Raw genomic sequence first — 27,724 nt, 5'->3', positions numbered from 1 at the left:
TGAGAGAGTTCCTAAATGCCTGTCATGATTTTCTTTAATTTTTTTGTATTTCTTATAGGCTTTTGTCAAAAAATAAGCATTTGGTATAAAAACACGTAGCAAACTGTTGACTTATTTTTGCTTTGGCAAACTTTGATATTGGGCCTACTGCTGTTTAATACTTTCATAAGTGATCTGGAAGATGGGATCAAGTGTACCCTGGAAACTTTGCTGATGATACCAAACTGAGTCAGTAAATGGACATTTTGGAAGGAGGAGCTGGTCTGCACGAGGACGTGGTTAGGCTGGAAGAGTGAACAAACAAGATCCATATGAAGGTCAACAAGTAAAAGTGGAAAGTCTTGCACCTGGTTAAACACAGTGCAAGAGTGCAGCACAGGCAGGGATCTACCCAGCTGTGGAACAGCTCTGTGCAGAGAGACTGGGGATCCTGCTGGACAGCAAGCTCAATATGAGTGGCCAGTGTACAGCTGCAGCAAAGAAAGCCAACAAGATGCTGAGTTACATCAACAAGGACATTGCCAGCAGAGATAAGGTCATTATCCCACTATACTTGGCTTTTGTTAAGCCTCACCTGCAATACTGTGTTCAGTTTTGGTCCCTGCTATACAAAAAATTATGTGGACAGGCTCAGAGAAGGGCTACAAGGATTACCAGGGAACTGGGGAGCCTGCTGTGTGAGGAAAGGCTGAGAGAGCTGAGCTTGTTCAGCCTTGAGAAAAGAAGGCTTAGGGGAGACTTTATCACCATGTTCCAGTATTTAAAGGGTGGCTACAAAGAAGACGGAGACTCCCTTTTTATAAGCAGTCATGTGGAAGAGACAAAGGGTAATGAGCACAAGTTGTTCCTGGGAAGATTCTGACTGGACACAAGAGGAAAATATTTCACAGTGAGAACAATCAGAAGTGGTGGACTCCCCTGTGTTGGACACTTTTAAGGTTTGGCTGGACAGGGTGCAGTGTGCTAGTCTACATCATGCTTTGCCAAGAAAGGTTGGACCAGGTGATCCCTGAGGTATGTTATGACTGTATGATCTTTCTCCATGTCCCACATATTCATGCTTCTATTATTTGGAAGTTATTTCATAAAATCACAGAATCATAGAACAGTTAGGGTTGGAAAGGACCTTAAGATCATCATGTTCCACCCCCCTTGCCAGGGGCAGGGACACCTCACACTAAACCATGTCATCCAAAATACTAATTTCAGAATATAATACCTGAGTTCTTTTATTGAGGAGCTGTGTCTTGAAATTTGGGCTTATTTTTTTTTCTGTTGTTCCTGGCTTCTCCAGTTATGCTACTCTGAAACGTTCATAAATAATTATCAGTGCAGACAGCTCACCATCAAAAATGTGCAATGTAGAGATGGAGGAACACTCAAAAGTTGGCTGGAACCTCTCCTCTTTCCTGAAATGTTGTGTCTTGCATAGTAACTCCTCACTGAAATGTTGGTCTTGGATCAAAGAAACTGGCATAGGAAGGCAGTATTTTATCAAAACCACATAAGGGAGTACAAGTTTTTGTAGTAGGTCACAAACATCAGCTTTTTTGTGCCCTCCAGCAACAGATATTTTTTACTTTGATTTAGACCACTGTTTGACATCTTTCAATATAAAACTGTTTGGGGTTCTTGTTCCTGTTCTTGGTGAGTTAGTGTTTCCAACTTCTCTTTGTGCACAACTGCTACTAACAGTCTCATTAGAAAGAAAGCACTGTTTGTTACATGCTGCAGCATCCGAACTGTTAGATCTAACTGCTGACTGTGTAGTACAGAAGAGAGAGATGTGTCCTTGCTCTTACAATGATGGATACTTTTGCTATTTGTTTTTAATATTTGTGAAGGATGACAACAGTTCTGATACCTGAAATGAATATAGAAATTTTTCACTTTAATGGCACACAACTGTAAAAATAAATTTTATTCATTATTATAAAGTTTTCTTTTATCAGTATTACTATTACTTAAATGTTTTAAACACAAGAAGTTTTGACTAGAGTCAGTGTTTGGTAGCCATTGGTCTTCCTACAATACAAACAAATCATTTTTGCTGTGAAAATTTTACAATCTACACAAAATATAAAAAGCAATCATGGGCTAGGTATGAAGATAAAAGCAAGATGATTGCGCAACAGATCACACAATCATAGGATAGTTAGGGTTGGAAAGGACCTTAAGATCATCAAGTTCCAATCCCCCTGCCATGGGCAGGGACACCTCATACTAAACCATGTCACCCAAGGTTCTGTCCAACCTGGCCTTGAACACTGTCAGGGGTGGAGGAGTCACAACCTCCCTGCGCAACCCATTCCAGTGCCTCACCACCCTTACAGTAAAAAACTTCCTCCTTATATCCAATCTAAACTTCCCCTGTTTAAATTTTAACCCATTATCCTTTGTCCTGTCACTACAGTCCCTAACGATGAGTCCCTCCCCAGCATCCCTATAGGCCCCCTTCAGATACTGGAAGGCTGCTATGAGGTCTCCACGCAGCCTTCTCTTCTCCAGGCTGAACACCCCCAACTTTCTCAGCCTATCTTCATATGGGAGGTGCTCCAGTCCCCTGATCATCCTCGTGGCCCTCCTCTGGACTTGTTCCAACAGATCCATGTCCTTTTTATGTTGAGGACACCAGAACTTCACACAATACTCCCAAGTGAGGTCTCACAAGAGCAGAATAAAGGGGCAGGATCACCTCCTTTGACCTGCTGGTCACGCAGATGATGAACTGATGCAGAGGGGTTGTACAGGGGGGTTGTACAGGGGAGTTAGAGGAATTTGCTTGCTTAAGCAAAGGTATTGTCTGTACCTATCATGCCTACTAAGCAGAACAAAGGCACTAACTATTGATAAGGAAGACACTTGTTTCTATTGACAAGGAAAAGCAGACACCTGATTCTACCGATAAGCACCTATTGATAGGGAAAAGCAGACCCCTGAATCTGCTGTTAAGGGGGAGAAGCAGATGGTTGATGGCTGGGACCAAACCCTAAGGCCATACGTGAAGACTAAAAGGTGAAAAGTTCAAGAAGAGGAAGACTCGTTTACTTCATCTTGAAGACCCCTACCCACAGGAGGAAGACTCATTTACTTCATCTTGAGACCCCTGCCCATGACCAGAGGGGGCACTGCGCAGGCGCAAAGGACCTTCTAGCTCACTGTAATACGAAGCAGGGATAGGACATGAATATGTATAGGCGTATGGTGCAACCTTATAAATGTAGAGGGAAACAACACTGGGGCACGCATGACTTTGAGGAATTATCCCCGTGTGTCTCAGCGCTGAATAAAAAGCATACCTACTTTACAACTTCAACGAGTTGTGGAGTCAATCCGCACATCAGAACCATCTTTCCAGCACTCCACAATAATGACTGAATACATTCCCTTTTGATTGATTTGTATCATTATGCATATACTTTCTAATATTTGTAACAGACTGTAGATGTCAACTGCTCCATGGAAAAAATTCCACATCATGCCTTGATTTGTCCAAAAATTTGTCCATGCCTTTAATTGTCCAAATCTATTTTAAAAATGTAATTTGTCTGGAACAATGCATAAGGGTACAAGTATAAAACAAGTCACTAGGAGGGAGAAAGCGAACCTAAGGAAGCTATACAACTGTGTACACCTCTGCTTGCCTGATATCGAGCACCAGCCAATCTCTTACTAGGTGCAAAGACAATGTGCCAAAACACCAGAAGGATGCACTATTTGCTGTCCTATAATATTAAGTATTCAAATATCATGCATTTAAAATAATTTTATTTTACTGAAACTCATGAGAAACTGAGCATTTCTATATAGGCATTATCAGTATTGCTTAGACTAGAAACTAGTCCCGGGAGAATGTCTGTTGTTAGGTTTGAAGTGGCTCTTTGCTTCATTCAAAGAGTACTCAAGGTTTATAAAAAAAGTCAAGTGAGCTGTTTTCATGAAGATAAATGACTATTTAAGGCCACACAATTGAAGGGACAAAGGAGAAAGGGATACCTTTCTCTTACTGATCTTCTGACCAAGTGTACTGATACATACACCAGGACTGAGAAATAAAATCATCTTTCTATTTATGCCATGAAGGCAAGACAAGTACTTTCTTTTTTTTTCAGAATAGGGAAAAATGATAGTTGCTGAAATTCTATGCTCATAAATACCAGACTTGAAATGTTAAATTGCTGTAAATTCTGATATAAATTCTTTTTTCCAGTACAAACATACTGGTGGCTCTTAGCCCAGAATATCTTATATAGTAGAACTCTGACAGTTCTGCTATACATACCAAAGAGGTTTTTGAACGAATACAAGTTTGGCACTGTAGCATTACCTAACCAATTGGTCCTTTAAAAAAAGAGGGTAAAAGAAAGCAGATGACAGCAAAACCTGTGAATGCTTTTATACTGTTAAAATACTCACTTTCAAACCAAGAGAAAATGACTGCTTCTTCTGCTTTATAATTTCCAGCAGTAAATGTTCCCCATTTCAATCCACTGTGCCTTCACTGTGGTGAAAAAAGAAAAGCAATTTTAACTAGCAATTTAAAGACATGAAAATGATAGAGAAGCAGGATTGACTGAAAGCAGGAAAGATTAACAGAAAAAAGTACAAGTACTCATGCAGAAGTCAATACCTCCTTCCCCAGTGTCTGGTCAGTTAACCATTGTGAATCTGTGTTACACATCACAGCCCTTTGACCACTGCAGTTTAAAACCTTCTCAAAGATGGCAGGATTTGTTGCTTTCCTGCTGAGAGGATTCTCAGACCAAGATATTTCAGCAGCAAGCTCATCCAAAATACTATATTCTCCTTAGTTAGTGTCATTCTTTTTTTCCCCTAGCTTCCCTTTTTCTGCATTGATAAATTCCCTTCTTGCTTGAAAATGATCATCAGTAAATGGCAGCTCAGGCTGGCACAAGGACATGTACAGCACTTCATGATCTCAACAGAAATTTCATCTTTATTTGACTAAACATTTGACTACATATTTTTAACCTGGGTGAAAAACTCCCGATTTTGTGCCTATTCTGGCTCTTCTCTCACCTCCTGTCTGAAGAACAAGAATTTCTTGAATTAAAAGTACCATGGTCTCTGGCGGACTTGCTTTATACAGTGGGTGACTATGAGGGAAGCTACTCGAGCTGGCCAAGCCAGAGGTATCAAGCAGAGCAGAAACAAAGCCACAGCCTTTGCTGCACACCAGTGCACTGCCGACGTAAAACTCAGTGCTGGTGGGTTCCCACCAAAGAGCTGTTTTCCAGGAAATATTTTTCCAATTCGTAACAAACCAAGGATTCCATTTTTAGACGTGTGCACATGCAAAAGCTTCCTTAGTGGAACATATGGACCTGATTATAATGCAGGGTTGTTTTAATCAGTTTAAGTACAGCCTTGGCAGCACAAATTTCACTAAGATGCAGGATGGCAAACGCGTAGATCTAACATGGATAGTTTTCTTTGAAAGCATCAAAACCTGGAGTTCAAAACCATCTTCCTAAGTCTTTTTTACCTGCATTACAGTTCCACAGAGGGCCATGTCCATCAAATGGGAATGGCAAAGATCCATGTCCCATGTTTAACAACCTTTGGGCTTAAGGATTGCAAGAGCATCTTAATGTTCTAAATTATTTGTAGAAACCAGAGCTTCTTCATGAAAACGATATTCTGGGAGGCAGCTTGCAATATCCTTGCAGCAGGTATTTCAGGCTCCCTAACACAATGGCAGAAGATCTCTGGATCCTCTTGGTAGGGAAGTTTAAGTAAGGTACACTCACTATGTAACTGCTGCTCACTTTGCTGGGGTTTCCCCACATTTCATCAAGACTAAACAAGTTTCTTTCTTGGAGCATCTAAGTGCTCAGAGCAACACGTTAATGTAAACTCACCCTCAACATGTCCTTCACTAATCTGCCATAGGAGTAGCAGCCTCAGACAGAGGGGGCAAGTACAGAGGAACTTTCTAAAACCTCTTCAGTAAGATTTGCCAGTGTCTGGTTGAATTTCAGTTTATAGTTCAGCTGGTAAAGGCAGAATTTCAGATTATCTCAAGGAGAAGCAATATGTTTTCTCTTCTCATCAAGGTTTCCAAACGGTGGTTTTACATCATTGCTTTTTGTACCCAATTATTGCATTTTCTGTTTATTTATTTCAGGAGATAATTCATTAAATATTCACAAGAAATGAACATTGACTGTACACTTCAGCTACCTCTCATTTACAAATGGGTGGGCCACATTCTGCATATGTCTTGTGAAAATGCAGGTTGACAGGAGGGACTGGTCCTGTTCCCTAACACCGACGTGCTTCATAAGAGACCACAACATTCATTTGTACGTTGCCTTTTCTCTTATTGAGAGAGAAAAGCTTGCTTCAATTTAGGCTCTTATGTGAAACAAATGCAAGGAAAAAATATTATTAACAGCAAAGCAATCTAATTTAAACACAGTTTTGCCATGCTTCATACCACTATTTAGTATTTAATCAGGACTACTGTGATTAAGAATGAAAGGTCAATGTGAATGATTCACTGTGAACAAATTGACGACTAAACCACACAGTTGCAAAAGGAAATGCCTGACTGCAAACCCTCTGTGTGAACAGAATTGTGCTACTTAGGTTATTTCAAGTGTTTGGAGGCTGTCTTGTTTCATTAGCTAGTAAGGGGAATTTACTCCTGCTGTCTGGACCTAACTTCAGAAAGCTACAGAAGGAATTTGTCACTAAAATCACATGCAATAAAATAATCATGCAAGCAGTAAAAAAACCCCAGTTACACAATCAGTAAAAATCCCCAATAAGTAAGGTGTAGGGGGTGAGAGTATTTCTGTTGATAAGAGACTATACTGTTTAATGAGACTCTTTGTCCCACTGGAACTTCTGTTACCGTAGAGGTTAAAGCTAACTGATGGAAACAAATCTGCAATAATTTGGAACTGGACACAACAATAATGAAGTACACTAGCACACTAGTAACAAGGGGAGGACTGGTGAAAAGAGCAATGCTTCAGTAGCCACAGGTGGTCAGGCAGCTAGCTATGCTCTGCTCCTCTGCTTCTCTGCATCAGGAGCTCTGAAGTGTTTTGGAATTTTGCATTTCTGCAGCCATCTGCATCCCTTAGGAGCACTGAAGTACAAGAAGGACGGAACAGCAGAGCTGAAAGTGTTTAAACCAGTATAAGTAAGAATACTCCGGTATTCGGGATTATTTGTATTTGTTCAGGAGTTTAGAATATGGAGTTTTGAAACGCTTAGACTGGAGATTTGCTGCCACCCGGTGGCAGCGGATACCCGCTCGCACCCGAGCATCCCAGGGCGTGAAAGCAGCATTCTGACCCTACCTGACTGCAGGCAGCCATGGTTCGTGGTGGGGATCCGGGGCTGCGCCGTGTGAGGAGCTCAGGGGCCTCTGTTGCCAGCGACAGCAAGCACGGCCCGAGAACCGGCCAGCTGAAAGGGACCGTAAAGGCGAGGACGAAGATCTTGCGTATATTCAGTGATTTACCTTACTTTGCTGTCTCCCAAAGCAAAAATGCCTGTGCTGCATGTCAAAACGTACATTCAAATGCTGCTCAAACCCAAACACATATCAAAGTGTGCTGAGCACTCCTGCTGTTGCTCACTATGTTGAATCAGTATATCTCAGCACAGGAAAGATATGGACCTGCTGGAGAGGTTCCAGAGGAGGGCCACGGAAATCAAGGGGCTGAAGCACCTCTCCTATGGAGATAGCCTGAGAAAGTTTGGATTGCTTAACCTAGAGTAAAGTCTGGGGAGACCTTATTGTGACCTTTCAGTGCTTAAAAGGGGCCTATAAGATGGGAAAAAGCTTCTTAGCAGGGGCTGTTGCATCAGGAAGAGGGGTGATGGTTTTAAACTAAGAGGTGAGATCCAGGCTGGGTGTGAGGAAACCATTCGTAACAGTGAAGGTGGTAAAACACTGGCACAGGTTGCCCAGAGAAGCAGTGGATATGCCATCAGTGGAGACATTCAAGGCCAGGCTAGATGTGGCTCTGGGAAACCTGATCTATTTGAAGGAGGTGATCCTGCCCCTTTATTCTGCTCTTGTGAGACCTCACTTGGAGTATTGTGTACAGTTCTGGTGTCCTCAACATAAAAAGGACATGGATCTGTTGGAACAAGTCCAGATGAGGGCCATGAGGATGATCAGGGGACTGGAGCACCTCCCATATGAAGATTGGCTGAGAAAGTTGGGGCTGTTCAGCCTGGAGAAGAGAAGGCTGCGTGGAGACCTCATAGCAGCCTTCCAGTATCTGAAGGGTGCCTATAGGGATGCTGGGGATGGACTCTTCATTAGGGACTGTAGTGATAGGACAAGGGGTAATGGGTTCAAACTTAAACAGGGGAAATTTAGATTGGATATAAGGAGGAAATTCTTTCCTGTTAGTGTGGTGAGGCACTGGAATAGGTTGCCGAAGGAAGTCGTGAATGCTCCATCCCTGGCGGTGTTCAAGTCCAGGCTGGAGGAGGCCTTGGGTGATATGGTTTAGAGTGAGGTGTCCCTGCCCATGGCAGGGGGATTGGAACTTGATGATCTTAAGGTCCTTTCCAACCCTAACTATTCTATGATTCTATGTCCCTGCTCATTGCATGGCAGGAGGACTAGATGGCTTTTGACGTTCCCTTCCAACCCAAACTATTCTATGATTCTATGATCTCATACACATTAAAAATGGCAATAAAGACCAAAGTTGGCTGAACTGCTCACTATCTGGCAGACCACTTTATAGAAAAAATGCTGTACTGATCATGACAAAAGTAATTTTTCAAGTACTCTTTTGAGGGCTCATTTTGGGATAAACACAGAAGTCCACACTCTGCCCCATCTGGCAACAATGGAACTCTTCTCTCAGAAAAGACTGCAAGATTGTAGTGTCATAAACATTTTATCTAATAAATGGCCAGGCAGCCAGTGTAAGCAAAATAGCGGCATACCTGGGGGATTTTTCCGCTAGTGAAGGTGTTGATTTAGCTAAATGAGAAGAAAATAATGAACAGATTTTAACTGTAAAAAAAAACCACCCAAACCCGAACAAACCAATAAACCCAAAATAAAACAAATAAACACCCCTCCCTCCCCCGAACTTCCAAAAACATGCTTCCTTAACATTAAATTTCACGGTCTCATTACTTGCATCTGATTTTTTATTTTGGAGTTCAAATTCATTCTGTCCCTTCAGGATGACTCACATATTGATCTGTTTAATGTTTTTCTAAACATTTGTCCTTGAGCCTTTCAAAGTGAGCTATAAAAAGCGGTGGATCAGGAATCCTGACTTGCTTGTGCAAGTGTTTCTTTCTCCACAAAGTTCCATAAGAACTCCGACAGAAAGGTAACCGTTGTTCTCCCAGGCTCCTGGCTGCATGAAGGGTTTGTTTCTCTCTCCCCAGCATCATGAATGTGCAACTCTGTATTACAATCTCTAGCATTCTTCCAAAATGTATTATTTCTCCCCCTAGCGTTCAAAAACTTCACCTAACAGAAAAAGGAAATGTCTCAGCTTTAGAGGTGGAAAGACTGCACCTAGGAGAAAACCTCAAACGTGTCATAAACCTAATCCACTATGGCATATTAGTGCCATTATACAGCAACTACAGTGGACTGGCCACGAATGCCCTTTGACTCTCAAATTGCCTAGCCAATTAAAAACCTTTTGTGCCAGCAGTTGGACCAAAATCATCCTCCTACTTTAAACATACCACAATGACTTACTGACAAGTAGAAACCTTCACAGTAAGCATCTTGCCTGTCAGAATTTTTACCAAGAACAGTGTGTCACAAAATTTAATAGAAGTTTGACCCTTAGCAGCCCACCCTTCTGGTACGTATAAATACCTTTCTGTGCACAGATGGGGGCTTTGCCATGTTTCTATGCTATTCCAAAGCTGTTAGTATTTTGAAATACTTGATATTCCTGAGGAATATGAAGTCAGGTTTGTAACCCCAGCATACAAACCTACTCTCTCCCTCTAGTCCTTGTTACTGTAAACAGAATCATTCAAAATAGAAGTATTTAATGGTTACCAGCAGGCAATATTTATTATTACAACTGAGAACTCTACATACAGTATTGCACAAAATTATAACAGACTAATCATGAAAACCATGTTCCTGTGCAACTGTAAATAGCACTTTAACAGAAGTTGACCACATTGTGCGTTAGGTGTCTTAGTAAAGTGACAATTTAGAGGATTATTTCACTGGAGTACGAAAGTGCAAACTTTCAGTCAAGGCATATACACAAAACGTGAAAAGATTGCTATACATGCCACAGGTCTTAAAAAAATCCCCAAGCCAATCCCCGGTACTCCAAAACACACCAAAACAAGTTAAATGACTAGTAGCACTCAGAGCAAGCCCTACCAGTGCTACCACATCTCAAGTCTTATCCCCTAGGAAGAGGCAGAGGAACATGATCTGAAGAAATGCCCTTTGCTTGGAGTTTTAGACATATTAATGCAGCAGTACCACATTAACTGCATTTTTTGTTGTTTGGCAAGACAAAGACTTGTGGCACTAAAAATGCACATAGACAGTGTACTACCAGTAATTCCTGAATTGCTATATGAAGTAACCGTGTACAGCAGCTGTTGAAGGAAATTGCATTTTTACATCAAAAGGTGACATAGCATACAACCAAAATTCAAGTATTTAATATTGAACTGTAATTGTGGGAATTTTGACCTTCTGTTCCTCTGCACTACATAAAAATGAAAAAATAATTCTCGATGTGTTTTATTCTTCCTTCTACACCATTTTGCAGGTGGCTGTAATCCTGAGTCTTCAGCATGTTACTATTCCAATGTGACTGCAAGGTATGTGGGTACAACTGTGCAGATCAATGTTACCTCTGGATCCCTAACATGCAGCCTTGAAGCTCTCCCTCCACTCCCACCTCAACGATCATCCTGTCTTTGACTGCAAGATCCCAGTCCTTGTTGTCCCCTCCTTTGGATTTGCACCCTTTTCACTAGCTGTTCCCATCAGCTGCCCAGGAAGACATTATCTTCTCTTCAGCACAAGTGAGCAGTTTAGCTGCACAATGTCATCTTCAGACAACCAGGGAAACATGGAAATAAAAGGATGGAAGAGTACTTCTATGGAATCAGCTTTTGGGAGGGCCTGGGGAGACATATATACTTCTGCCTTAGCACCAGTGCATAAGTGCTGAAGACTTTGTAAGCCTGAAGAACACTGGTGTAAAAACTAAATTCTGATCAGGAGAAAGTCCGAATTCCAAAGAAAAAATGGCCTCCTATAATCATAGTATTTTAATTACTGCTTAGATTCATTTAACAATTACAAAATACTAGGGCTTTTTAAATTAAAAATGCCTTTTCCCCTGTCACCAAGTTAACTTTAAGAGAGTTAAACAGAAGCTATAAGCTTTAGAGAAAAAACCTTGTACCTGCACAGTTTCAAGAGTTCGAACTGTAACAAAAGTAGTAGCAGACATAATTACAAAAAAGTAATGAGAAGTGTAAGAGTCCTCTGAAAAAAACAAAATAATCTGCAGGCAGTTTTACCAACTTTTCAATTTAAGTCAAGAAAGACAAATGACAGAAACACAAGAAACCATGCTCATGTGTATCTGCTTTAGTAGTCCACTGCCCAAATGTACTTCATGTTCTGCAAAATTACTTTCTAAGTACAGCAGAGACTGTCCCTTCAGCAAGAAAAGAAAGAGAATTAAAACTGGGTTAGTCCATTCTGAAGTATTTCTACAAGCAGTGCCATGGTAACCTACCACTATACTAATACATGAACGCATTCTTGGACCTCCCCAGATTTATAGGAAACCCACATGTAGAAAGATTAAAGCATCAAAAAACTACAAAACCAAAGCAAGCATACACATAATCATAGCGAACTCAGAAGCTGAGGTCTTCGTATATAAATTTTTATGAACAAGCTCATGTAAGTGACTGGGGGTTTCATTTTGGTGGTGTTTTTTTTCCTCCCCACATCAAAGCAGAACACATAGGTAATATATTCTTTCAAATAGGTTTTGGATGGGGAAGTCTGAGTGGACAAAGAAAATAACAAAGGAAAAGAACAGACAGATTTTATTTCCTTGGTACGTGAAAGTACAGAGGTGTTACTATAGCACTTACTGCTCTTACCTTTTGAATCCCAACTCATCACAAATTAAAGTGTAACTACATCAGTGGTCGAATCTAACAAGCAATTTACTTTTTCAAAAGGGTTTATTTTTCTTAATGGTACCCACACTTCACACAGCCTACAAACCTGAAGAAAATGCATTTGCTTCTGAAAGCCATAGCAGTGTTTTGGGGTGTTCAAAGTCAAAGAAGTAGTCCTGAGATTTCAGATGTTAAAGCTTTCTCCACAGCCACATGTTCCTTTGATGTTTGGATTATTGAATACAAATTCACTGGATAGCTTGTCTTCTACATAGTCCATTTCAGTTCCTAGAAGTGTCAGCTGTGCCTTCTTCTCAATAAACACTCTAACCCCTGGAGGACATCAAAGAAAAAAAGAAAATATTTACATATTGCAAAATCATCACTCACTTTGGAACTCTCTTTAAACTAGTGATAGAAAAAATGGAAGCTAAATATGAAGGCTATCAGTATAGATTAGTTTCCCTGGCCTAACATGGGACATTTTCATCACTGTTTTTACTGTACTATACAAGTCCAGCAACAGTTTAGAACTATTATTATGTGCATTTATGAGTCACATACGTATTTTTTGAGGGAATATTTAAAAACATGACACCTAGGGAAAGAAGCTGTAGAACCTGAGAACGGATCTCAGCTTCAATACTTAATTCCCATATGTTACAGTCAGCAACCCATTTCCTACCATTCTTAAAGTCTGTGCAGCTAACAAGATGCCCAAAGACCTTGAAAACCTGTATGTTTCACTCTCAAAATTATTATTTCCTGCTCTGCCAGAAATATTACCTCTACATTAACTATTAGCAATACTGAATCTTATAAGGAGGCAAATGAACATTCAAATATACCACAACCTTTCAGATTAAAAACTAGCAGTTCATGTTGGTAAGTAGAAAGAGCTTTCTTTCCTGAAGTATACAAAGTCTGTTTCTCTTTGGAATAAAGTTACTAAACTTTAAAGCTGCAGATATGACACAAAGGTGCAAGTGGACGGCTTTAGCTATCCAGAGACTATGAAATACTAAACATGTAGAATTGTACCAGTACACAGCAACAAGACCTCATTAAGGTAGAGGAGAGATTGCTGGAAAGCTGCTTCATCATAGCAGACACTGAGATGAAACATACTACTATGATAACTCAAGTCTCAAGATTCAGCTGAGCTGAATCTACACTTTTTTGGGGTCAGTTTGGACAGTAACTGACAGTGAAGGTTAAACCTAATAAAGAGTTTATGGACCCAATTCCTGAAGCTTTCACTTACTACCTAAAAGCAGGCAAACCTGTACTGGGATTCAAAGCCACCACTAAGCAGAAACCTGTATGAAAGAGCCTTTACTGGAAGTCTATCTAGAAGCAAGTGAAGCAAAACAGAAATGACACAAGCACACATGAACCGCTGGTTTTGGAATGTAAGGTCTCTGACCTGACTGAGGGAAACTGCTTTCCAGTTTCCTTAAGACCCAAATCAGGAAATGCTTTCTGAAAAATGTGTTTCCAGGCCTATAAAGCTAGAGCAGCTTTGAATCAAGCAGGACAGGTTAACTCCAGAAGCCAGCTGAATTTGGAATCAAGAGACAACTGAAAATGAAAACATCCCTGCTGATGGGAAATGGTGAATTAATACCTTGTTTTGCTTCACTTGCATGTGTGGCTTTTGCTTTACCTATTAAACTGTCTTGATATCAAACCATGAGTTTTCTCACTTTTACCATTCTGAGAAAGTTCAGTGGGAGAGTGAGTAGTTAAACCACAACAGGAGCTTTAGCAACAGACCTATCATGTGATGCTTACTGTAATTATGAGGCAGAAAGCATAAATATCAGGGTAGGAAAACAATTTTTAAAGTATTCTTCAATAAAAATTGTAGAACCCGTTGTTACAAACCAATGCAAAGGTCAAAAGCACAAAGAAATTAAAACCAAATTATGCATCAGTGAAGAATAAGACTAGTTAGAAAAAGTAGTTGGGAAAATCCCTTGCAAATAAAATCTTTACTTTCCCAAGCCTTGGTTTACTTATGCTGATGAAATATTTCATTATATATGCATTGCTCTGTGTTATTCTCTAAGTATCTGCTATTAGCCACCTCTGAAGACATGAACGAGGGACTAAACTATCCAGGTGGAGTAGCCTCTGATGTAGATACTGCAAAGCTGCTTATTTTAACTAACTGGTTACTTCAAACCAGAAACTAAGGTGACAATTCCCATACAGAGGGACCTCTTACTGTAACTTGTTATTTCAGTTAAGTTCTAGCCTGTACCTTGGCAAACCTGCAACAGCTTATTCTTCACCACCCCCACAGAAGTTTGTTCTGAAACTTACCATCTTGAACTACCTCTTCATCAGAATCTCCTTTTGATTTCGTATATTCTAACGTGTAGGAAAGCCCATTGCATCCTCTTGTACGAACACCTACTTTCACACCCACCTAAAAACACCACAACCAAACAACAGAACATGAGTTTTTTTTTAAACTTACTCTTGAACACCAAGATAAAAAGTATGCAGAACAACAAAATAATGACATTTATTATGTTGTTGTTTATGTTACGTTTATTATGAAGTTGTGGATGCCCCATCTCTGGCAGCATTCGGATGGGGCCTGGAGCAACCTGATCTAGTGGAGGGCTCCCTTGCCTATGGCAGGAGGTTAGAACTAGACTATTTTTAAGGTCCTTTCCAACTCCAACCATTCTATGATTATTCTCCACTGCCTCAAACCAGAAGTGAATAACTTTCAGATTAAGAGGTAATTTTTTTTTTTTTTACAAAGTTGACTACCAAGGTGAACGCAAACATCAGATGTTTGCTATTGTGGATCAAGCCATAAACTATGTTAAGGTTTTGAAGTAATAAACTGTTAGAACTCTTACAGGTGCCTGGTCTAAAGAAACTCGCATTTCAATGACAGGTATTTTTGTGACTTAATAGAATAGAATACTTAGACGCCAATTCTGTCCTGACAGCAATATGAGGCCAAGACAAGGGCAGTTACTGAATTTGCACAGAATTCTTGTAATAACACCATCAGAAAACTTACCTGAAACACGAGTTGTGAAAAACATTGATTTCTTCATTACCTCTATTGTGAGTCAAACTTAAACAGCAATGCCCCCTTAAATCAACTGTTTACTGGCTTGCTATTTTAATCAACCTTATAAGCCAACCTAGTCAATGTTTGTAATATTCACAGTATCCAACAACTCTGTCAAAAAGAACACTGTATAAGAAAATATTTTAAAGAAACAGAACTACTTGTGCACAACAGTCTTTCAGAAATATCTACATACCAATGCTTGGTGGAAGAGGAAAATTATACTGCCTATCTCCATAATCAATCTTGTGATAAAAATATATCGAAACATAGCACATGTCATCAAGTGGGATCTCAGACAAACACGTTTTATCTTTTCAGACTAAATACCTTTCTCTACAAGAACTGCTACAAATAATGGAACAGAAAATGTAAACACTTATAGCAAGGGGATGACTGACCACCTAAGCTGTAGGGTTAAGGCTTCCTTAAGTTAGTTTGAAACATTAACAAAGAGTCCACTCAGTTGCAGATGTGCAGGAAGCAGAAAAAACAATGGAACTCACTCGTAAGAGAAATACTCTCCTTCATATAATACTTACTGTAAAGAAGAAAATCTAATGCTTGTTTTTTATAATGGTTAGAAAGCAAGACTCCTGCATTTTTGCCCAAAAGGAAAAGATGACAAGCTCAGTTACTTAGAGAAATGCTGATTACTAAAACAAAAAGTTTCTGTTCTGGCAATTTTCCCGAGAATTAGATTTTTCCAATGGGCATGAGTCTAACTTTATTATACTTCAACATGAGAATTCCTATAAGAACTTAATTAACAGCATCTTACTATCAACAGCTGAAGATCTCTTTCCATACCTCACCTCCATAACTCACCACTATGCCATGTTAAAAGGCTTCATTAAAATATATATCAAAAACATTTTAAGCTTAAATTTTTTTAACTTTTTCCATCTCAAAAGTAGTTGTAAAGTGAAATGTCATTACCATCAGTTATTTTCTGAATTTCATTTTATAAAGAAATGAAGCTTGATGTATCAAAGAAGCTCACATATTCCCTAAAAAAACCCAAAAAACCCCCCCAAAGCCACTATCTCTAATAAACACATTGGTGCTTATTTCAGACTTCTAAGTTAGTTACAAACGTTTCATGAGTGTGCTGATACCTTAGCACCATCTACAGGTTTGCACTGTTTATACTTACATGTTCAGGTTTATCTTTCAGAAGCTGTTTTATCTTTTGAACAGCTGATGGGGTCTGAAAAACAAAAGCACAGACATTAATTCGAAAGGGATTTCTGTTTATCTGCAGCTAGTGCTTGCACATATTAAGTGTGCAACATACTTAGCTGCACTATAAAAATTCCTATTCCAACCCTTAAGTCTACTGAAGTTTTCTTAGTTTACATTTCTTTCCTGTGTGCGAAGCCCACCTTCAGCATCAGCCACCTGTCAGTATTGACTTGACCGAGTTCTACTCAAAACTGGACTCTTATCTGAAGATAACACATTCTGCTGTGAAACAGATGACTGCTGAACCTAACCCATACAGAAAACAATGCCTCTCACTCCCCTCCAGATCCACACTGACAGCAAGCAGGCAGCTCAAGAACTGCTATCCTTTTAGAGTGGTTGGGTCCCGGGGGGGCCCCCCCCCCCAGTCACTACCACAATGCAATTAAGTAATTCTTAACACATACACATCACAGACAAAAATCAATTAGGCATATAAGTGCTTATGGCCTACTTCTCTCTTCCCACTAACCTAGAGGGGAAATGGGATTTTACAGAGGGTAAATTCGCTGTTCATGCAGAACTACTTGTTGCATAAATGTAAGAACACATTAAACACACAGAAATTTCCATAACATGCTTTTAGGTTTCTAAGACACTGAGAAAAGGAAAGCCATTAGCAACGTTTAGCTCTTACCATGACCAAACAAAACTACAAGGAGACTTACAGCTGAAAACCTTATCTAAATACCGCTATTAATCTTTATTTGCAGAATGAAGTAAACTCACTACGTAACAGGAAATGACCTGCTCTGACAAACGACTGAACTATATGCACTTTGCCCCTGTTCCTGCAGGGAACTGACTGTGTTTTCCTCTGCAGTAATTCCTCTCAAAAGTACAGCTTCCAAAACACCGCCGCTAGTAGCAAACGCATTTCCTCAACTGACAAAAGAATATAAAGCCTCACTGGGAAGAACTCGTCAGCGGCTATAGGTAATGCTTAACGTTTATTTAATTTTAAGGAAGAATGCAATTCTTCGAGTGACTGCGCAAAACGGGCCCCGCACGAAGGGGCCGCACCGCTGTCCCCGCTGCCTGCCCTCCGCAAGGCTGCCTGCACAGGAGCAGGGACGCGGAGCCTACTGCCGGCGGCATCAGCCAGGAGTAGCGGCTCCCCGACAGCAACTCACGGAGTGGGGTGTGGCTGTCGGAGACCCCTCAGCCCTCTCCTTCCGAGCCCAGCACAGAGCCGACACAGCACGGGCTAACGGCGCTGGCCCACGACTACGACACTGCCCCGGCCGAGTCCCGTGCTCGTCCCGCCCCGCTGTCACCGGCAGCCGAGGGCTGGCCGCGCGCCACCAGCCCCAGGATGGGCGGCAGGCCGGGGGAATAGGAGGGCGGCGGCGCGGCGCGGCCCGGCCCGGCCCTAGTCGTGGCGCAGCTCCCGCAGCCGTGAGGCAGCACGGGCCGCGGGGAGCCCTCCCGCAGCGGCGCGGCACTGACCAGGGTGAGAGCGGCGCGCGTAGCCTGGATCTTCCGCTTGCTGACGGCGCGCACCGTTGCCCTCACCACCGACGAGGCCATCGCCCCCCTCCGCCCCGTCCGCTGCCCTCTGCCATGGGCACCGCCGACGTCACACTGTGACGCCACGGCGCACGTCGTATTTCCGGCGCCCGTTCCGATTGGGCAGCGGGCTGTGAGCGGCAGCTGCGGCGATTTCGCCCCGTCCCACAGCGCCTGGCTCGGCTGAGGCCGGCCCACAGCCTGCGGCGGGGGCAGGGACTGCTCGCCTGTTTGGCAGAGATAAGCGAAGCCTCGGCCAGGGCAGCGGAGGTGGGGGGTTCTTCCCTGTAGCTCTATCCGCGGACACCACCGCTGACGGCAAGGAGGCAGCTGAATGGGAGAACATGGAGTCTCCGTTCACCCCCGCACAAGCGGGGAACATTAGTGTGTAGCGGCAGTCACGCACACAAGCACTGCAATACAGCAGGAGTTTTGCATGGGCAAGCCCCCCCGGTGTCAGTGACTGGGGGACCCGTCACGGAGGGCGCACCATGAGGGGCCGGGTGCGGGCTGCTCGGCCCTGCTGCTGCACTCGGCACCCTCCTGCTGCCACGGGACCACGGCGCGGAGCAGCCTCGCAGGCCGGGGGTGGGGGGATGGGGGGAAGAATGGGACTTTGGGGCGGCCTGGGGGCACCTTCAGAGAAATCCGACAAGGTCAACCCCATTACTTTGAACTGAATGACGGCTAGGCCAGAGGGAAAGCAAAAGAGCCGTTGTTCATTATCTCTGCCTGACAACAATGCTTTAAACTTAACATTTATGAAGTCCAAGCACAAGCAACAAGTCTGCATCATAGAATCAGAATGGTTAAGGTCAGAAAGGACCTTAAGATCACCTGGGTCCAACCCCCCTGACATAGGCAGGGAGGCTCCTACCAGAGCATGTTGCTCAAAGCCGCCTCCAACCTGGCCTTGAATGCTGCCAGGGATGGGTCAGTCACAGCTTCTCTGGGCAACCTGTGCCAGTGCCCCACCACCCTCACAGTAAAGAACTCCTGTTTTAAGTTTTAACCTGTCACCCCTTGTCCTACCACTACAGTCCCTACTGAAGAGTCCCTCCCCAGCATCCCTATAGGCCCCCTTCAGATACTGGAAGGCTGCTATGAGGTCTCCACGCAGCCTTCTCTTCTCCAGGCTGAACAGCCCCAACTTTCTCAGCCGATCTTCATACCGGAGGTGCTCCCATCCGCTTATCATCACGACACCTGCTTTGGGTACCTCATTCTGGAGTTAGGTGTTTTGAAGAGCCTGGTAGTAAACATGCAGATGTTTTTCTTTTTTACATACATAATTATGCCACTACTGTTTAATGAGGCACAGTATTTCTCCCGCACAGATAAAGATAGCAAGTGTATAAAGAAATTGTGTATTCTTCATCTACACAAACATGTCTTTCACACACCATTACATACAACTTGGGCAAACATCCTCAACTAAAGCACAACCACTGAGAAGTATGGGGCTTAAATGCCCCATCACCCTGAAGCTGAAGTCAGCAATATATATGCTTGGAAGTGGGAGGCTTGTATGTGAATGCAACTAGTACCTTCTTCATCAGTCATGGTCTACCATGCAGGCACAAAGACCTTTACCCTCCTGGACTTCTTTAGGATGCTTCCAATCATCACTCCTTAGTCACCTGTCTGCAGACTGAATCTCAGCATTAAAGACTGAGCATGGGTTGGAAAAGTAGCCTTGTTCTAAGGTGTTTTTCATGGTCAGTACATTACCAACGTAACATAAAAGCAAAATTCAGTATTAACATCTATATACTTCAAGTAAATAACAAGAAAATTTTTTGATAACTTTATCAGTATAGGAAAAATTTTAAAATAGCTTGTTTGCTAGTAAGTTCCCATTCTAAGCAACTGTTTCAGGCCCCAAAAGGTTACCAGCAACTTCACTTTTTATGTGACTTCTGCAGTCCTTATAAAAATGTGATAAGGTTTATAAATCAATGGGTATTTAAATACATTTACATAAAATTTTGAATGGATGAAAACCTGGTTTTATTCATAGCTATGTAACAAATCCCACCAGAACAATTAAATTAGGGGAGATGACACGTGTTAATCCTTCTCCGTTTTTCAACACTGATAACTAACTCCCCACAGGAAGTTTTCCAGCTTTGGAAACAGCATCTGAAATTCCTGTGAAATAAGGCAGCAGCAATTTTTTTTTTTAATTTATTTTTTAATAAAAACCCAGCAGCACAAATAAAATACAGCAGCAGTGCAACCAGCTCAGTGTTCCCCCATGTCATTTCAGGGACCGAGAATACAGGTGGTTCAGAACAGGTCTTTTAGTTTATTAGTATTTATTGCTACTTTTTCTGAGGATGAATTTAGTTGTAATTTATTATTTTAGTTTATTGCTATTACTTCCAATACTGTTCTTTTTCTAGAAGCTTTTTATTAATGCTGTGTGTCCTTTCCAGTTTTCCTTTGTATGTGGGAAGTTGCTCTCTTGAGGATATACTCCCATAAGGCAAACACGATCTTGGGTATCCAAAATTGTTGTGAAGAACATACTTTTCTTCAGTGTTAGTTTTCAATTCATTCCCTGAATTTTACAACTTAATGTAGTAGGTATGTATGCCTCCTCAACTATGTTTCTTCTGTGTCACATATTCTGTAAATTATGGCTCTGCTCTTACTACTTAAGCAAACAAAGGATTTATTGCTTACTGGCTTAATGCTTGTAATATATATCCCATTTTAGGGCTATGAGATTAGTGGCTATAGAGAACGTGTAGTTGCAGCAGCTTCAAAGTGAGAAGATAGGTGGAAGCAGTTTTCACTCTGATGCGGGTTTAGACTTTTCATTGCTAAACTACAAAGTATCACAAATGGAAAGGGTACGTATGCAGAAATCTGTTTGTTCCTGTCTCCCCCTTAAAATAACTTCTGTTCTCGAGATTATGACATAGTCCCTTAGAAGCTTACATACTTCATTCTCATCAGCAAAACTGAAAGTAAGTCTGAATAGAGGGTTGAATAAGGAATACATAATCATGTCAGTCTGCGCTGGCTATTTTTTTGGTGGTTGGTTGGTTTGGCTTGTTTGGTTTTTTTTTTTCTTTTTTTTTGGGGGGGGTGTTATGAATTAAAATCTACAATAAATATCTTATTTTTGAGGGAAAACTGACTTTATTTCATATGAATGACAGTGGGAAGTATTTTCTGGGTTTTTTGCTAGCTAATATTTTGCTTGAAAATATGCTGAAAAAAGTATACAAAAAAAATATTTGAGAAAGCTGCACATCTAAAAGTTCACACACAGCTGGCTATAGATGCATTAAAACCGAAAGAAGAGTTAAGAGTCCCAGTTCCCTAAGACTACTTTAGGTCAATTCTAGCTTTCAACTTTAACAGATGAATATGGAAAAAAAAAGAAACATGACATTTCTAAACCCACATAATTCTAGTAAGTTGTCATTAATCCTACATTTAAGTCAGGAATACTAAAAAATACAACCTAAGAAGAAATACAGAAACTTAAGTCTGATTTTAATTATTATTATTTTTTTTTAATTTATTTCGAAGTCATAAATAACAGTGGTTTCAATTTCACAATGTAACTAATTCTTTCCTGAACAAGAAAAGACAGTACGTTGCCAGCTCTGGAAGCACTTCAAGTAAAGCTCAAGTTCATACTCCTAATTAAGTTTGTGGCTAGTATAAGGATCTCTTCACATTTTATGAAAATGGACATGCGTTTTCCCCAGTTGCCAAATATAATGCCTCTATTCTTTAAAGCATTTTTATCTGTATCCTCAAGGGCTTTAAAAAGATTCTTAGCAGCATCAAACAGGACTGACCTGCTTCTTAGTTTTTCTTGTTGTACACAGCAGCTAATGAACTCCCATAAGAATTATGGAACAGAAAACCCCCCAAGAAATCTCAATGGCAATGCTTGTCCAGAGATTGTTTTATGTATGTTTACTAACTTCTATGTTTTTAGTTCTCCACAGGGAAAAAAAAACCACAACCCAACAAACCAAAAATGTAGCAGTCTACAAACATTTAGAACACTTTTAAACAAGGATTCAGTATACAATCAACATTAATAAATATTATTTGCTGCTTCAAAAAATCAATTTTTGAATATAATATATTTGGCTTGCACACAATTTTAAAATGTGCTTTTAAAATGATCAGATGAAACGACAAAACCTTAACAGTCCATTTTTAGTACGTGCCCTTTTTTATATGATTTATAAAAAAAAAGAAAATTATGGCTTCCTATTTAAATACTCCAACAATCTATTTCAGAGCAAGGGTCAGTATTGCTTGTACTAGCAATCTAAAATAAACCACCCATAATTCATTAAAATCAAGTTGAAGGTTTTCTATTCTGCTGTCCTGTGAGTCCAGATGCTTTAGACAAAGAAAATTTTTCAGATGAATGAACGGTCTGTATTGCAATTTAACAGTGATTAATATCCCTCATGATTCTTGTTGGGTCCTCTTCTGTGAGGCTTTTCCCTGAGTCATGTATTTGTTGGAAAGGCTGCCTAAGATTGGGAGTTGAATGAAAAAAAGAAAAAGACAGACAAAATGTAAACAACTGAAACAATCAGGAGAAAATTGTTAATTCAAACTATAATGAAAGCACACATTTTTTGCACAACTTTAGATCATTACATGCTGGAAGACAGTATGGAATACTGAAGTACTAGAATACAAAAGTGAAAAGTAACATTTTTTCAACTAAATACCTAGCCAAATGACAATCACTTTGCTTAAAAATCCCCAAACTTGGACTTGAAAAAGCCTTGCACTGGAAACAGAAAACACTTTATCTTCCAGCAAAACTGAGAATTTAATTTTGAGTTAATTAATTGCAGTTTATTTTTCCATAGTTTGCGAAGACTACGTGGGTTCCCCCCTTCAGATGTCCCAGAAGATATTTATATATTTTATTAAAAACCCTTTTAAACTCTTCATTATACCTCTTAGTAAGGTTGTGAAGTTACTGAAAAGAAGCTGCATTTGTAACCATGCATCTAACATAAAACATCTCCAGAGAGAGTTCATAAAGGCCTTTATACTGTCATCTGAATGCTACTTATAAGTGCAATTTTAACTTCCCTGCATTTTTTCAGCTCAGACCAAAGATGTGCTTTGATAATCTCTCAAGTTAGTTGATCATACGGAATTCTAGACAATTACTTTGAAGAAGCCTTAAAAGAAAGTGCTTCACATGTTGTCCCTGAAGAAACACAGAACTCCATGTATGCCAGAACAGTAGAGAGGTGAGAGACTGATAAAATCCCACCATACCCTTCTGCAAAACAGATCTATGAGAGTTTAAAAAGAACAAATAAAATGCACAGAACTGACATGCCTAAGTTTTGCTTCCAAAACAAAACTGAAAAATTGCTTACTTTTCCAGTTAAAAAAAAGACCAAAAGAGTGCCTTCACAGAATTACCTAGCAACTTGAGCAGACTGCTGCTGTATTCAGCCATTTAGGCAGAGTTCCCAGGACTGATGGAGAAAGCAAGTTGAAGATACATGCTTTTACACAGAATTTATGAATTGAAATGAAGATATACAAACCTGACTGGGGACTCAAAAATACTTTTCCTTTTTGTTTCTTTTTTTCTTCATGTATAAGCACTCCCTGTAAACAACAGATACACATTGATGAACCAAGAAAATTATGTCATTCCACAGCTAAGAAAAAATCAGGTTCTCATTGAAAGCTTAAGTAAAGCTATTTTTAATTACTTTTTATGGACTTTAGAACATTTAAAGAGAAAAAGATCAAAGAAGAAGGACACTTAGAGTTTACCTGATTTAATCTACCAGCATGTTTGGAAGCACTGGGTAACAAAGGGGATCCATATAATGCTTCTGGTTTTGAAACACCTGAAAAAGTTATAACAAAGATTTGCTAATTTAAAACTAGTTTCTATTTCAGGTATTTTAAGATACAAAAATACCATGATATTTACAATCTACCTTCATAGACAGTAGAATGTAGGATATTGCTATTTTTCTTATTTCTGTAAAATGGAAAACTGGCACAATGAGATGAGATGCTGTCCTGGGTTCAGCTGTAACAGTTATTTTTCTCCTTCCTAGTAGCTGGTGCAGTGCTGTGTTTTGGCTTTGTACTAAGAACAAGGTTGATAACACACCGATGGTTTTAGTTGTTGCTCAGTAATACTTACACTGATCAAGCACTTTTCAATCTCATGCTCTGCCAGTGAGCAGGAGCGCAAGACGCTGGAGGGAGCAGAGACAGGACACTGACCCAAACTACCCAAAAGTGTATTCCACACCACAGGATGTCATGCCCAGTATATAAACTGAGGGGAGTCACCTAGAAGGCCCAGATCACTGCTCAGGTTGGACTGGGTATCTGTAGTCAGATGGCGAGCAATTGTATTGTGCATCACTTGTGTTTATTGGTTTTTTTTTCCTTTCTCTTTTTAGTTGTATATTCTCTTTGTTATTTCCCTCATTATCAGTGGTAGTAGTAGTTGTTTTATTATCAGTGGTGGTAGTAGTAGTATTGTTTTATACTTTAGTTACTGGACTGTTTTTATCTCAACCCATGGGGTTTACATTCTTTTGATTCTCCTCCCCATCCTGCTCAGAGTGGGGGGGAATAAAGAGGGAGGATGAGCAAGCAGCTGCATGATGCTGAGTTATGAGCTGGACTTCAACCAGATGCATATATAGTTATGCATCTAAGTTAGGAATTACCATAAATTAAGCTCTGTACCCTACTCCACAATCAGAGAGACACAAGGAACTTAGAAAATGAACAAAGATAATTGAACAGGTAATTGAATTGTCCACAGTCTTACAAAATGCAACACAGCAAAAAAAATATAATCTCTTAGGTCTACTTGTTCACAGTGCTCTGTTTAATTACAGAGAATACTCTGGGCACAAAGCACACACAAAAAAGACAAAGCCCAACCTACAGCAATTCTCTTCAAACTCAAGTATAGTAATTTGCAAAATACAGATAACAGACAAAATCCACCTATTCTGTAATTCATGAGCTTAGACTTATGTACGGTACCGCCTTAGCATAGTTCTCATATGATGTTATGAGATACAACCATGTCACTGACTACAAAACAGTCAGGCATATGCCCCTTCAGCTTAGCAAATTTAGCATCATGGAAAATGGCATGGTAGAAAGAAAAGCTCAACAAGACAAGGTCAAATAAGAAACTCAGAAGTTAAATTTAGACTTGACATACAGCTTCAAAAGGTCAAAAGCTGTATAAAACATGGCATCAATTTTTAACCACCTTTTCTGTGCAGCCAACACTTCTAGTGACCTATCAAACTAAGAACACTCCTAAGTATATTGGCACCATTTTCCTCCTGCTTCCAGTACTTTGTTATCACAGTCTTATGCTCTCTTGCACCAGTTACGTCTGATTAAGAAAAGTCTCCTGATCTAAACCAGACAGAACATTGTTGCTAGTACAGTTCTGAAACTATGTTTATACAAAGGATTCCTTTGTTACTTTCAGAGGTCAAGTCATGACTAATCTGTAATTCATCATATTATAAGCAAATTAATGCAGCATAAATTTAAATGTTCCTAGGTTTACCTACAGGGAAATAATAATACTACCTTTCTTTGGAAGCTAACTAAAAGTACCATTCACTGCCTTAAGGAGTGTCATTTATCTTGGAATGATATTCTTTACAGCACAGAAGATATGAGATCTGGATTATCTGAAGGATGACTTAGATGTTGCTAAGCAAGTATTTAGTTACTTTGTTCAGATCTGTCAGGATCTGTATTTTGGGGCATTTCTGTAGTTAAATTTTTTAGTTTTTAAAGTCAAAGTTGCAAACTGACTCTATGAAAAATAAGATTGCTGTATCCCTCCTGCTGCTGAGTTGGCAGGAACATTATTTCATTCACAATATTCTATCTTGTGTGATTTCACAGTCTACAGAATAATTCTGGTTTAGGTGATGTGAAGAGCTATAAGGTGAGTTTTTATTGCAATTACGATGTACTGAAAGAGAAGCTGTAATTTGAAATGTTAGCAAACTCTTACACAGCGAAGACAATGGAAGCAGTATCAACATATTAGACATTCGTATCTTTTATACTGCAAGCACCTTACGTGCTATGAGAAACTATGTTAAATGTATTGGGATATGGCAAAGTTCTGAAAGGTCGATGAAGGAGAAAACTGGCTAATGTAAGTACATTAAAAAAAAAAGTTAGCATTTGTGTAATGCCATTCAAAGCAAAAGCCTTATGTGTCAGCCAACCAAAAATCAAAAACCACAAGCTCTGTTTAGACTGCTCAGCTTGATTAGTTTCATACCTGCAGCTCCTTTATACTGTGGGCATTCCTTTTTAATATGACCTTCTCTTCCACAGATAAAACACCGTTTTTCTCTTAAGTCTCTATCTTCCAGGTGCTTCCACTTCTCTGCTGATTGCCTTGGAGTCTTTTCTCTTCCAGTTTCCACTATTGCCCTACCTAGTTTCCTCTTCTGAGGCGTACAGACATGCAACTTTCCCTCCTTGATTGAGCTCTCCTTTTCTGTTGTTTTAATCTGAGTTTCTTTGTCCTCATTGTTTCTTTTCTCCTTGCTTTCTGTGTACCTCTGGTTTTTTGTATCTTCGTAACCACGCCGCCGTCTTAGTCTGCAGGAGCAGAAAAATGCTGTAGAGTTCATAGGGCTTACATATATATATACATGGAGAAAAAAAACCCAATATCCAACAAATCAAGTGCTGTCAACTGATAAAAGATGTATTTAATGTGTCTCTTGTGTGGGTTAAATAAAGTGAATTAATGCACTTGTCCCTTTGACCCTTCTACCAAATAATGCTACACTGATGTAAAATGTATTTAATAATCTAACTTTACAGTGATATTACAATACAGCACTAAATTCTAAAATATCTCAAAAACATGAACACAACAGAAAATCTGTATGAAAAAGATAGGATTATAGGTTGTTGGAGTTTTTTGTCTACTTGTACAATTCAGTCAGAACTCCCTTCTCAAACTGTGTATTTTTACAGTATCTCTAAGTCTCTTCTACTGGGAGAAGCTTCTAATACTCTACGTGATTTTGTATAGGACATAGCTGCTTGTGTGCAATGAACTGAGGTTTCTCTCCAGAATGCAAGATTAAAAATCCATTGTATCTGATACAGAAGTTTAGACACTGAGTAGGTTTTCATACCACCACCTCCAGCATTCTTTATTTTAAAACTACTATCAGCTACTGTACTTGAGTTTGCTAAAGTTGAATAAATTCCCAAATTAAGTCTCAAAATATAAGCTCACAATTCGCTATTGTGCAGCAAAAAGATGACTGCATCTGATCCAATACAAGTAGCTTTTTACCTACTTATGTAAGATTGCAGGTTATTTTAAAATACAGCTCTTAACATAAACAGACCCTAAGCAAAGGGTAGATGTTTCCATTCACCTTGTAACTGAGCACAAAGGCGTTCAAGATTTCATACTCTTGAAGTTTTATTTGCCAATTTTCAATATTTTATAGATATAAACCTAATCTTTCTTCTAAACAAACCCAACAAAAAGTTCCACACACATAGCAAAACTATACTCACTTTCTTCTCATGGGACAATCTCTCATGAAATGGCCAATTTTACCACAGGTTCTGCAGCATCGATCATTTGGTGCCAGTTCTCCTTCTGTTAGTACCTCAGGATCAAAAAAGTACTCCTAA

General features: G+C 40.0%; 2 protein-coding genes across 2 annotated transcripts in view; both read right to left on the bottom strand.

Moving 5' to 3' along the window:
- Window positions 1-12,066: 12,066 nt before the first annotated feature.
- ISCA1 (iron-sulfur cluster assembly 1) lies at window positions 12,067-18,107 on the bottom strand. Its single transcript, XM_061343947.1, has 4 exons — window positions 17,954-18,107; window positions 16,416-16,469; window positions 14,488-14,593; window positions 12,067-12,492 (listed from the first exon to the last, which is right to left on the bottom strand). The coding sequence occupies exons 1-4, from the start codon at window positions 18,032-18,034 to the stop codon at window positions 12,344-12,346; spliced, it is 390 nt and encodes a 129-aa protein (XP_061199931.1). The 5' UTR covers window positions 18,035-18,107; the 3' UTR covers window positions 12,067-12,343.
- A 3,362-nt stretch (window positions 18,108-21,469) lies between these two features.
- TUT7 (terminal uridylyl transferase 7) overlaps window positions 21,470-27,724 on the bottom strand; it is a 33,302-nt gene continuing 27,047 nt past the window's right edge. Inside the window, exons 25-29 of the mRNA XM_061343946.1 lie at window positions 27,605-27,720; window positions 26,337-26,662; window positions 23,813-23,889; window positions 23,578-23,641; window positions 21,470-22,530 (exon numbers count right to left, since the gene is read on the bottom strand). Coding sequence (XP_061199930.1) covers window positions 22,463-22,530; window positions 23,578-23,641; window positions 23,813-23,889; window positions 26,337-26,662; window positions 27,605-27,720 — 651 coding nt within the window. The 3' untranslated portion in view covers window positions 21,470-22,462. The remainder of the gene's footprint in view (window positions 22,531-23,577; window positions 23,642-23,812; window positions 23,890-26,336; window positions 26,663-27,604; window positions 27,721-27,724) is intronic.

Source organism: Neopsephotus bourkii, unplaced genomic scaffold (assembly GCF_033783945.1).
Source record: "Neopsephotus bourkii isolate Nb327-2 ecotype Australia unplaced genomic scaffold, CSIRO-AGI_Nbou_v1 NB_1831, whole genome shotgun sequence".
NCBI lineage: Eukaryota > Metazoa > Chordata > Aves > Psittaciformes > Psittacidae > Neopsephotus > Neopsephotus bourkii.
The sequence above is the reverse complement of the archived record's forward strand: the minus strand, read 5'-3'. Positions and strand labels throughout refer to the sequence as shown.

What these genes read in the sequence shown, in the direction of transcription:
- ISCA1 (XM_061343947.1), bottom strand. Translation starts at nt 18,034, where the DNA reads ATGGCCTCGTCGGTGGTGAGGGCAACGGTGCGCGCCGTCAGCAAGCGG. An exon ending in CGCGCGCCGCTCTCACCCTG is followed by an intron (nt 16,470 to 17,953) that starts GTCAGTGCCGCG and finishes TTTGTTTTTCAG; the next exon opens with ACCCCATCAGCTGTTCAAAA. An exon ending in TGAAAGATAAACCTGAACAT is followed by an intron (nt 14,594 to 16,415) that starts GTAAGTATAAAC and finishes TGGTGTTTTTAG; the next exon opens with GTGGGTGTGAAAGTAGGTGT.